Source organism: Crotalus tigris, unplaced genomic scaffold (genome assembly GCF_016545835.1).
Source record: "Crotalus tigris isolate CLP2741 ecotype Arizona unplaced genomic scaffold, ASM1654583v1 scf7180000019935.411523, whole genome shotgun sequence".
NCBI classification, from domain to species: Eukaryota; Metazoa; Chordata; class Lepidosauria; order Squamata; family Viperidae; genus Crotalus; species Crotalus tigris.
In genome coordinates, this window is record NW_024097779.1 from 342,028 (window position 1) to 354,241 (window position 12,214).

A 12,214-nucleotide genomic window follows, 5' to 3' on the forward strand; every position below is an offset into this window, starting at 1 on the left:
AAGCCAGCTTACTGGCGGATAATTTAGCCATGATTTACTTAGCCTGATGGTTTTTTGGATTTTGCACAACACACAAAATGATAAAACCACACAGGCCACATTTACATATGGTAAGATGTGATTAAAACACATCAAAAATGTGAGAGAAAGTCGGTGAGTCAACCTCTCCTGAGTCCCTTAAGGCAGTGGTTCTTAACCTTTTTGAACGAATCACCCCCTTGAGCCAATGAGGAAGTTGTCATCACCCCCCTCCCCCAACATAACCTCTCAATTCTTCAATTTATGCAAATACTTTTTTTGTTTTCTTTTAAATTGTCATCAGGATATATCGACGCAAATAATTTATTTCCAGTCTTTTCCCCCAAATCCTGGCCAATGGCGCGCCACTGTATGGGTAGAGGCTGCTGCACAATGCGCATGAAGATAAGCGATGCACCTTCACATATGTACGGCGTTCTGTACTGAAGCTAGCTGGAGGAACATTTGAAAACACAATTCAATCCACTAATAGCGAGCGATCTGATGTTTTTGTACGACAGATATACAGTGATTCACTGTACGAAAAAGTCTCAAAAGTGTCCCCAAAACTTCTCGCTCCATCACCCCCTTTTCGTTCCATCGCCCCCCTGAAAAATGAAATCGCCCCCTGGGGGGCAATATCGCCCAGGTTAAGAACCACTGCCTTAAGGCAGTGTTCCTCGGATAAGATGGAAGAACTTCAAATGCTCCATAGTTGCTTGACTGTGGATAGAAGGATGTCACATCTCCTTTCCCTTAAATAGCAACATTATTTGAGCACGTTCAGGGAAATAGAAACACTGAAGTTGAAACGATGGAAGGCAATTCTCGGGTCTAAAATCCCGAATCAAAACTGATGAAATACTTCACACAGAATCGGGGTCCCCTTCCTCTTTTCACAATCCTAGGAGGCCGCGCAGTTTTAACAGTGCATTTCATTTAATTCTAGCATTGACTGCCAAAAAAGGGGTGGAGGTAGATTATTGAAGCACGCCGAGGTAGAAACAGAGAGAGGTGTCCTTCTGTAGTTGGCCGATGCGAAGATGGGAACACGGACGACCCCCAAAAGAACCCGCCCCGCTGGCCTCGCCTTCCATAAGCTGCGGGAAAACGTGGGAAGAAGGGAGCTTTGTGTCAACGTGGCGCAGACGGACCAGTCCCCGAGCGCTCGGCCACGCCCATCATCCCACCGCAGACCCGGATTGGATATTGCAGAGATGAGGGGCGTGCCCTGGGGGGGGGGAGAGATACCACAGGAGTGAAGACATGAACTGAGGAAGCATTCCGAGAGTGGGCTTCGTGGCCGCTGCAGCTCCTTTGAGTAAGAGGTAAATGGCGGGAAGAATCAGCAGGAAGAATCAATACTGGCCTGGGGAGAATTAATGGAAAGGGGTTGTGAATAGGCAGAATAGAGATGAAGTGAACGAAATGAGGTCCTCGGGGGAGTCGGCTGGCCGTGGAGAACTTAATCGGGAAAGGAAACCTTTTCCTTTGTTAAGCATTGCAATTTGGGGCCAAGTCGGGATGCTCTTGGTTTGCCTTGCAAGAAATATGAATGATGAGCGGACCCGATTGTCGGGAGCCACAAAGTAGATCGAAGCATTCAGAGTGGTGCTGAAGTATTTCTGGCGCATTGTGGAGCTGTTGGAGCAGTGTTGTGGTTTAGAATTGGGAAGAGGGCATCTAGAAAACGGAGCAACGTGGCCACATGTGAGATTTTAGGGGCAAACTCCCGGGGAACGTTAAAACTCTCTTTGAAATGGATAGCAGTAACTACCTCCTGCTGAGAAAGTTACTTATTCATCCCCGAGTTCTGCATCCTGCCCTGGTTTTTATTTAATTTGTGTTTTTTATTCCTATCTACCATCTGGTCAGATTTTCTCCATGATATTTTATGATATGGAATATCAGTTCTTTTTTTTTCTTTTTTTTTCATTTGATTCCCGATTGAAAGATGCATTTTCCACCAAAAGCAATTATAGAGATAGTGTTTTAGCTCTGAATTCCACAGATTGTGTCTTGCTGGAGCAGGGACTCCTGTGCTTCCTTCTATCTTGAATCGCCTTCATTTGTCTTGCATTTGAAGACAATCATATGGGGAGAGGGGATGAAATATGCATTTTTTTCCTTGAGAGTAATTATATCAGTTTGTTTCACCACAATCCAGTATAAAGTCAGTAAATGTATATATAGCAAAGACTTCCTAGCCCTAGTTTTCTGTTTCAGCAGTTCAACAATATTATTCTGAGTGGGATGGTAAAAGAGGTTAAAGGAAACTGAAATGCAGAAAGTGCTAACAATAGTTATCTGAATAACACTGACCATTCACAAAACAATAGTTGGGTGGTAGTGAATGGCTAGTGTTAATGAAATCGTTATCACTGTCTCCACTGTTTCTTCTCAACCTCTTTGTCCCTTTGCCTCTTCACCTTTTTACTGAGGAAATTAATAAATGAAGACTTGCATTTTTGGGGGAGAGATAGGCACCAATATGGAAGTGCTTCTTCCAGAATGTTTTTTTCTTTTAAAACTCTGTGATCTTGTCTATGCCTCTAGGAATTCTTTTGTTTCTTTATCCAAAGTTCAGACAGGTTAACCAAACCTGGGCCCTATCTGGCCTTTTTAAAATTAGCCATCAATTAAGCTGTGGCCCTTGCTGTGACTGAGCAGAAAGGTTTCCACCATAATAGATTTGCTATCCTTTAAGATGTGGAATTCTTAATCTCTGAGCTTGGTTGTTTGCTTGCAGACATTTCATTATCCAAGCAGGTAATATCATCAGGGTAAGTACCCAACCCGCACTGATGATGTTACCTAATTGGGTATTGAAACATCTGCAAGCTTAGAGAACACCAAGAACTCCCAAGTTTAGCCTTGGGCTGCACATATTCTCTTCTGTTGGTATTCTTCAAAATGCCACAAAACCTAATTGGTTTTTCAGTTTTTATTGTAGTGAAATTACTTGTTAAGCTGGCTTTGTGTAGTGGCAGAAGGCTGTTGGGTTTCATTCAGTCCAGGATCTGCCATAGTACAAGGAAGTTGGCAATGGAAGTGTCCTTTTTTTACTATAGTCTCAGATGCAAAGCTGTGTTCCCTTTCTGGGTGTCACTTTGTTCTTCTGTGTCACTTTGTTCTGGACAGAGCAGGAACAGTGTTCATTGCTTCAGGAATTGAGCATTTTGTATTCTGGGCAGCAAACTGAGAACTGGCCTAATTTGTTTCTGCTGCTGTGATCTGCTGATGTTTTCCCCCCTTGAAAGCTACAGCCCTTCTTCCTGATGCCCACCTCCAACAGAGCCTTAGAGAATGGTAGAGCTTTGTGTCTGGATTAGTGCAGTAGGATGAAAGGAAGCAGAATGATTAAACAGAGAATATAGCTGAGAATGGGGATGATCTTCCGGTATGGAGAGAGGCCCCAGGACAAAATCAGGTGATTGGCAACTTATCTGTAGCATAGGACTTCAATCCTACATGGCAAGACTATGATTGGAAGGTAAAAAAATCAGTCATAATTGGAAAAATTCCCGTGCTGAGAACAAGTAACAAGTTGCTGGATTATATGAGACTGGGAGACCCTGCATCCAACTTCTTGCTCAGACATGGAGTTCATTTGATAACTGGGCCAATCTTTTTAAAATCAGTTGTTTTACAGAAAGGTAGTCATGATTCCCTAGAATGGGTGCAGAACTATCATATAGGAAAAGCATAAACATAATATACAATTTTTTAAAAAGGGGGGAAAAGCAAATAGAAACATGGAAGCAAGATATTGGACTCTGGTATCTTGGCAAAGAGAAGAACAAAATTATCATGTTGATAGCGTCCGTCATTAGAATTTGTAGAACTTTACCAAGTACAAAAGAACAAGCCCAACTCCAAAGATCTCACAATGTAAAATGTGATAAAAAGAATGGTGGGGAGGAGGAAGGTTTGGCAAAAAGGATAAGCAGAGAATGGTGCTATGAACCAAGTGATAGCAGGTTAGCTCTCTTGATGTTTAGAGATCCATAATTTCAGATCATGGTAAATATTATTGTCTAAGACAGGGATAGGCAATGTTGGCTCTTTTATGACTCGTGTACTTCAACTCCCAGAATTCCTGAGTCAGCATGACTGGCTCAGGAATTCTGGGAGTTGAAGTCCACGAGTCATAAAAGAACCAAGGTTGCCTACCCTTGGTCTAAGACATCTAAAGGACACCAGTTTGGATATGGACACAATGGGGTATAATCCACAGAATGGTGGATTATACCTTATTCTAAGGTAGCCTTAGAAGAAGGATTTGAAGGAAATTAAGTAGTATTCTCTAAACTCTGGGCAGCACAAGAGAATGGATGTCATATTTTTAGAAAGCAGTTCTCAAAAACAGTAAAGATGGATGGGTACGAGGGACACATTTTTCAAACCTTGATGTATCAGGATATGTATATAATGTATGTGTTATGTGTTTTCCTCATTCATCATTTATTTATTTTCCAAGAGGTATACAATGGCTTGGCAGAATACACTTTGCTGCTATTATCTGTTGACCGTATGCCTCGTCTGGGCCCAGGCCAAGCCATCCCCTGACAAGAAGGATCGTATCCACCATGGTCAAGAACTCAGTGATCATCCCCACGATGACAATCAAGACTTCCGTTATGATCATGAAGCTTTTTTAGGCAAAGAAGACGCCAAGACATTTGACCAACTAACTCCTGAGGAGAGCAAAGAGAGGCTGGGGTAAAAATGCATTGGTGAAATTGAACAAAGAATTTTGCATTCCAAAACTGGGAGAGGAAAATCAAGTGTCTAGTTCTGTAGGGTGCAGATTTCTTAGAAGACAAAGGGTAGACTTGCCTGTCCCTACAACTTATAGCAAAACTATACATTTTTGCAAAAAGTAATACAGTATATACTGTATTACTTTTTGTAGATCTATTTAATGTATTTGAGCATAGGCAGATTACAGAAATCAGTTATTTCTTTTAGTGAGCTAATTTAATATCACATCAAAGAATAAAAAAACAAGTTGCCTAATTTGCAGAGCTAAAGAAATCAAGAAATGTGTTTTCCTGACTAGTTTAGTTCTTCCTGCTGGCCGGTAAAACCAGCTGAGAATAGTGATATATTAAGTACAAGAATTGTAAGCATGTTTCTCTAAGGGGGGATTCTAAGTATGCTGGCTTATTGTGTGCAGTCTTGATTAAGGTTTGGTGAAACTGGTTACAAGCATATTTGAAACAGCTGGAGTTTATGAATTCCCTGTCATCTAAGCTTTATGTCCATTCTTGACATGGCATTTAGCCATTTCAACTACATCACCAAACGAAAACCTAACTAAAAACCTAACTAAACAAACAAATCTCATCATACAGGCTTTTTTCTTCAGGAAGCTATTCTCTTGGTCAAATGCAAAGAATCCAGATAGTATAATCCAACCATTTGAGAATTATTTTACTAAAATGATGTTTCTCAACCCTCGTAAAATGTACAGGGTTCAATTTCCAGAATTCCTCAAGCACCATGTTGTCAAGGTTGAAAAACATTGCTTAACAGCATCAAGTTCTCATTAGAAAACTGATCAGGGAAAGAGATTTTTTTTCTGGAACTATTAAATACTAATAAGGTATAGAAGGAAGTTTTCTATTTTCTGCTTTAAGTCACCCTTTATAAAACGGTGACTGCCTAGAGCAGGGGTGTCAAACTGCCAGCCCACAGGCCGGACACATCACATGGAAGCCACATCCACCCCATTGCCAGCAATGGCAAAACTGCCTCGATACGTCGCACAATGTCACGTGACATCACGAGTTTGACATGTCTGGCCTAGAGGGTACCAAGAAATAAGGCATCATTGATAGTGACTAACCAGACCTTGCCTAAAGATCTCTAGTGAGAGAGAGAGCGTTCTCCTATTATTATTAGGTAATTGGTTTTCTGGTCTAATTTTATCATTTTTATTAAGGAAACACCTGTGTAGTTCAAAAATTTTTTACATATGTTCCAGATCAAGTGCATAATTAAGATAGAGCTCTAAACTGGTCTTTAAATCATTGGTCCATCGGATCTTAATACCAGCCCTAATAATATGCTATAGATCACAGGTGTCAAACTTGATCACATCACATGATATACCACATTTTTTGCCTTTGTGGAGCCAGGGTGGGCGTGGCCTGTGTGTTGACACATCCAGGCCGCGGGCCACCAGTTTGACACCCCAGCTCTAGATCATCCATTCCCAGTGGTTCCCTCCAGAAACATTAGCATTTCACTTCTCTGAAATCTTAGCCTCCACTCTCAATGTGTTCCATAAATGTGTTATGGGTGGTTTGTTTCTTTACAGAATAGACTAGAGTTGGGCAGTCCAGATAGCTTCTGTAAGCCACTCTCCTGAGTTTTTAGGCTTATTTTTGTAGGAAGATTGTGGACCGAATTGACCGAGATGGGGATGGTTTTGTGACTCAGCCTGAATTGAAGGATTGGATCAAGCATACTCAGAACCGCTATATCTATGAGAGTGTGAACAAGAACTGGAAGGACTATGACAAGGATAGTGATGGCCAAATCACTTGGAATGAGTTCAAAAGCACCACTTATGGGCACTATGAAGGTAAAGGGGTAGGGGAGAAAGGGAAAAATCATGTTTATGTGGGAGAGAGAGAGAGAGAGAGAGAGACATGTTATGCTGGAGGACAGGAGAGCAGGAGGTACTGTAGCCACCTAGCCTGAAAAAAAGCAGATTGATGAAAAGATAGACAGTATTTTGAGAAGTTAAGTCAATAAGACTAATTAATAATATTTACCTCCTCATGATGTGTACTTTTCTGTAGCTCATCAATAATTTCAAATTGCTCAAATTAGTTTCCTCTGTTATAGCAGTTGCTCCAGAAAGGGCCCCAAAATCAGCATTGTAACACATACTTTAATTTCCTAATGACCACATGCCACATTACAAAGACCTCACATTGCACTTAATACAGAGAGAGGTTTGGTTATTAATCAAGATATAAGCTCATTCTGAAGAACTGTTTCACGGGCATCATCTTTTTTCTGTGAGTGATTATGGTCAACCAAACCTGGAAATCCTTTTCTTGTAGAAAAATAAGTGTTAATTATGTACTCAGGTATACTGGGGGCTTCACTGATGCTCATGCTTTTGCTTTCTTCAGGAGAAGAGTTTGGTGATCTTGAGGACAAGAATTCATATCGAAAAATGTTGGCCAGGGATGAGCGACGATTCAAAGCTGCTGACAAAAATGGAGATATGAGTGTGACAAAAGAGGAATTCACAGCCTTCCTTCATCCTGAAGAGTTTGACCACATGAGGGACGTTATAGTAACGGTGAGGCTGGATATACTAACACTAAACAGTGCAAATTGCTCTGGTTTATTAGGCTATATAAATCTAATCATTGTGGCTTACTCAGGATAGCATGTCACAGCAGATTGTTTGGATCCTTCAAATTTCTACTTCCTACCTAAATTGCTTTCCCATAACTGTATTTGGATAGAATTAGAATTTCAAATTCAAATAGAATCATCTCCATTTATTTATTTATTTATCACATTTATATGGCTGTCGATCTCATAAGAAGCAGTTCTGGGTAGTGTACAACAATCAGTAAAAACAACATAATAATGATTATAAAAATCAATAAAAGTGAAAATACTAAAATTCATAGGTTATGGATCTTATATAAACCTACAACGAATGAATTGGAAATTTTATTGAAAACAGAGAATTTATACATATAACAAAAGCAACACTAAATGGTTGCTTAGTGAATCCATGTCTGGATCCACATTCTCTTTTTTTGCCATAGTTGATTTTAACATAGTTTGACTACAGTGTTCCCATTCACATGAAATTTCAGTCATAGACCATGATTTATGAACTCTTATTACTCCCAGCATGCTAAGCCCAAACCAAGCAAATTGCAGCTTTTAATATAAAGATCAACAACTTTTTCACTTGGTGGGTATCATTGTTTTTATATAGTATCAGGTAGGCAAAAATATTTTAATATATAATTTATTATTCAGTGGATGCCATCTACTAGTATTATGGGTTAATCTTCAACTTAACATGTAAATTCAAATACTGTATAAAAAGGTCAGATGAGTTTTTCTCAACTACAGCAACCAGAAGGTGTGTAGATTTCAGATTTCCTAGTCAGCAAACTGGTTGGAGAATTCTGGGAGTTGAACTTTACAAATCTTCAAATTATTATGTTTGAGAAACACTAGTCTAGATTCTTGGCAAGGGATCAGAGAAACTTTGTTTCAAAACTTCTCAAAAATATCAAGTAAATAATTATACCAAGACTTTCAAATAATACATAGACATAAAATTTAGGAGGTTGGGATTTATCAAGTTGAAGCAAAGATCAAAGACCAAGAATTATCTGAATCAGAATAATCTGATTGCATGCTTCAGAATAGGATTGTCTTGATCTTCCCAGCTCATGACAGCTATATTTGTGACAGCCCCTCTTAGACACTTTGCCATTAAAAAAACTGATGGATCGTGTATATGTATTGGTTGGGTGGAAAACAAATTTATTAGTTAGCACATAGATGTCACTTGGGTGACTCATAAAAGAATGGAGCTGAAACTGCTGCAAAAAAATTTGCAACAGCTTCAGCAGCTGTTCTTCAAGGTTTATTTTATTAAAACTTCTATTCCTGCCTTGCAGTTTCTATTTATACTGTATTCTCTTTCTCCCCTTTCCTTTAACAGTTCCTTACCTCTCTTGTGAAATGTTAGATTTTTCCTTTAGAAAATATTTCAGATGGTGTAAAGGATCTTTCTGTGAAGGATTTTGTAATTACCAAATGAAAATGTAACACTATTCTAGCATTCTCTTTTTGAATCCTGAAAAATCCGGAGCTCATTTTTTACATGGGAAAAGGTAGCAATAATCTGATTTATGCTTGTAATATGATAAGCAAGAATGAAATGTGACTACTGCTACCTCAAAAGCTGAAGTGAGATGCTGATTTAAAATGCTCCCTATGTTTTTTAAAAAAGGAACAAAAAAAATCCCTCTAATATTCTGTCTGCTGTCTAAACTATGTTTATGAGTTTCAGGTAAAAAATGAATATTTTCTCCAAAATGTCTAAGAAAGTAGTCCAGTATACTGTGTTGCATTCAGCATCTCCTTTCTCCCAGATGCAAAGCTGACTATAATCTTAGAGAAGTCTTTCCCAATTTTCTCCAAAATGATAGCATACATGGAAACAGCTGTGTGTTACAGTAGCTGCTTTGCAAGTAGAATTTGTCAATTCAGACAAATCTGGGGAAAATCTCATCTGAGACCCTGGAGATCATTGTTGATTAGAGTGTAGATGCTCCTTTGAGTAATCAAGGGCCAAGCTTAGAAAGCAATTATGACCCACCCATATTTTCCAAGACATGACTTCCTTGCCCTGCAACAGACATATACTACCAAGCATCTAGGAACAGAAATTGCCTTTTATTACAGGCACTATTTCTTGAGGTTTTGATACTTTTTGGACAAATGTTTGTGGGAAGATGTACTATCTCTGTACCATTAAGAGTTACCCTTCTCACTTTTTCAGGAAACCCTGGAGGACATAGATAAGAATGGTGATGGCTTTGTAGAAGTTGATGAATATCTTGGTAAGAATATAAGAATTTCTGCCTGAATGGCAATGGATTACCCCCTATTAAGATGTAGGCTGGTTTGGGGCAGAGCTGCAAGCCTTTTTTGAGCGCAGGGAGAGGAGATACTGAAGACTCAATATCTCTCCTATCCCATTCCTTCATTGACTTGGCTTGATTAGAAGAAAGATTCTACTTTAGTCCAGCACCTGGGGTTAAAGGGGATTTTTGGTATCTCACTTATTCTTATTGATCAGGTGACATGTATGCCCCTGAAACTGGGGAACCAGAACCTAGCTGGGTGACAAGTGAACGCCAACAATTCTTGGAACACCGAGATATCAACAAAGATGGGAAAATGGATCGGGAGGAAATTGGGCACTGGATCCTGCCCGCAGATTATGATCATGCTGAAGTGGAATCCACGCATCTCCTTGTTCAGTCGGACAAAGATCTGGTAAGAACAATCCAGGCATAGGGAAGGAGCTGCAATGTCAGGGGAAGGCAGAAGTTGAGATATGTGGACTGTGTGTGACCCACTAACATTTTTTTTTTGAGAGCCTAAATTGGGTGAGTCCCCAAGAATTAAACTTGAAGATTTTACTTTAGGTAATTTTAGCTCCAGGCCTCTTGACCTGGATATGAAAGTAAAAGTAAAAGATTTTGATTCTCCCTCAAATCACGCTGGGTATCAATGCATTCCTTAAAGACTTCTGTCCTAGTTTGCTTATAATTGGAAATTATTACCGAGTCCAATGCAAATTCATGAAATGAAGAAATAGGTCATTTTTTAATTATGAAAGAAAACTATTTTTGGGAAAGGAATAGAATTTAAAACAGCGCGCATTCTTTCCTTACTTTTTCCTCACTTTATCTGTTTCAAAAACTGTGCTTATACTCTACTTTCAAAAAGCTAGTGCAATCAGGTCAAATCTCTGGCAGAAGCTATTTTAGTTAACCTACAAAGAGAGGAAGAAAAAAAAGCATGTAGCTCACCAAACTTTCATTATAGGCTTGTCTACTAATATTAGGCAGGATCTGACCAGTACTACCAGTTACCGTAAAATTTAATACTTGAAGCTCATCTTTATTCATTTATTCATCCATCTGTTTATTTATTAAATTTATATGCAGCCTATCTCTGTTTGAGGCGACTCTGGGTGGCAGCATTTTGTTCAGGATGGTGACTTGTGGGTGGCTTTGTGTCACACACTGCCAATTCCTAGGATATGCAACTTCCACTATTTGGCTCCAATTGTCTATCTTTATGTTTTGAAATAGCAAAATAGAAAGCGAGCAACTCAGAATGTACTATTGTAGATCTTTTTTTAAAAAAATCATTTTAGGGGGGAAAATAGAGCAATTTCTGTAGTACCACTAAGAACTTTAGCCCTCAAAATGAAGGAAAATAATATTTAAACCCAACTGCCTCCTCTAATGATCTATTGTCGCATGAACTGTTCTAAGAAGCTGGAAGCACTCATATTTTAAAACAGTTTTCCTTCTCCCTGAAAAATTAATACAAGTGGCTTTTACGTTTTATATATAATTCACTAATAACACAATATAAAAATGTTAAAAAATAAATGATTGGGATGTAATTGGGTTATAATTGTGCCCTTCTCTCCTTGCTTTTCTATTTCTTCTCCCACTGCTTCTCTTCCTCCCCATATCACAGGATGATAAAATAACCAAGCAAGAGATTTTGGACAATTGGAACATGTTTGTGGGGAGCCAGGCTACCAACTATGGTGAAGATTTGACAAAGAAGCATGATGAACTGTGATTGGAGTGAGGGGGGGGATATACAACAGCGGGTTCTCCCTTACATGGGAGTGGGAGAAGCACACTCCAGAAGGAATTGCTGTCTATTTATTGTTGGAAGGGCCTGCTTAAACTTTCTTCAAAAAATAATGTAGCTGGCATACTTGGGTGATTTCCCGTAGGATCCATTCCTGTTCTTCTGCAATCTCTGTCTCCCCCCAAAGCACAGTGAGCCCTTGTCATGTTATGAAGATCTCCATGTTCCAGAGGCATTTGGGAAGAAGGAGATTAAATACACCTACACCTTCTTTCATCAGTGCATCTAATCTCTTCTGTAATGTTCTTAATGCACTTCAATTCTTCCCTTGCAAGTTCCACACTCTAAGGGAAAGCAAAGATTAGTTCCTTCAAACATTTCCCTTCTTTTAAGAAGACAAATACGGCTGTTTTCTTTTCAAACACTTGTCTGGGACCTGTTGGGAATAATGAAATAACCACTTGGGTTCAACATTACCTCCAGTGTCTGTTTTATATAGATAAAAAAAGTTGAATGCAAGTTGAATATATTTTTAAGCATCTTAGTGGTAGCCAATACCTTGGATAAATATTGCTTATCTAGGCTTGTAGTTCTTTCTCTGTACCCTTTCCTTCTCCAGGATAACAGGCTTTCCCGGGATGAAGTCATAGAGATGATGAAGCACAGCATTCAAAGCGCCAAAGAGTATAAAAACACAGTTGATCACCTGGGGGGCCGCCAGGAGTTGTGACCTTTTAAAATTGTAAAATTTTGGATTACTAATAAAATCATTTCCCAACCTCTCAGG

General features: G+C 39.2%; 1 protein-coding gene across 1 annotated transcript; it reads left to right on the forward strand.

Annotated features, from left to right (window-relative positions):
* Positions 1 to 1,192: 1,192 nt before the first annotated feature.
* Positions 1,193 to 12,210, forward strand: LOC120317917 (reticulocalbin-1-like). Its single transcript, XM_039364969.1, has 7 exons — positions 1,193 to 1,346; positions 4,499 to 4,740; positions 6,417 to 6,610; positions 7,170 to 7,342; positions 9,584 to 9,644; positions 9,884 to 10,083; positions 11,305 to 12,210. Exons 2-7 carry the CDS (start codon positions 4,508 to 4,510, stop codon positions 11,410 to 11,412), a joined length of 969 nt encoding a protein of 322 aa, XP_039220903.1. The 5' UTR covers positions 1,193 to 1,346; positions 4,499 to 4,507; the 3' UTR covers positions 11,413 to 12,210.
* Positions 12,211 to 12,214: the final 4 nt, after the last annotated feature.

Coding starts and splice junctions, on each gene's coding strand:
- LOC120317917 (XM_039364969.1), top strand. CDS start 4,508: ATGGCTTGGCAGAATACACTTTGCTGCTATTATCTGTTGACCGTATGC. Junction 7,343..9,583: donor TGAGGGACGTTATAGTAACG/GTGAGGCTGGAT, acceptor TCACTTTTTCAG/GAAACCCTGGAGGACATAGA. Junction 10,084..11,304: donor TTCAGTCGGACAAAGATCTG/GTAAGAACAATC, acceptor CCCATATCACAG/GATGATAAAATAACCAAGCA.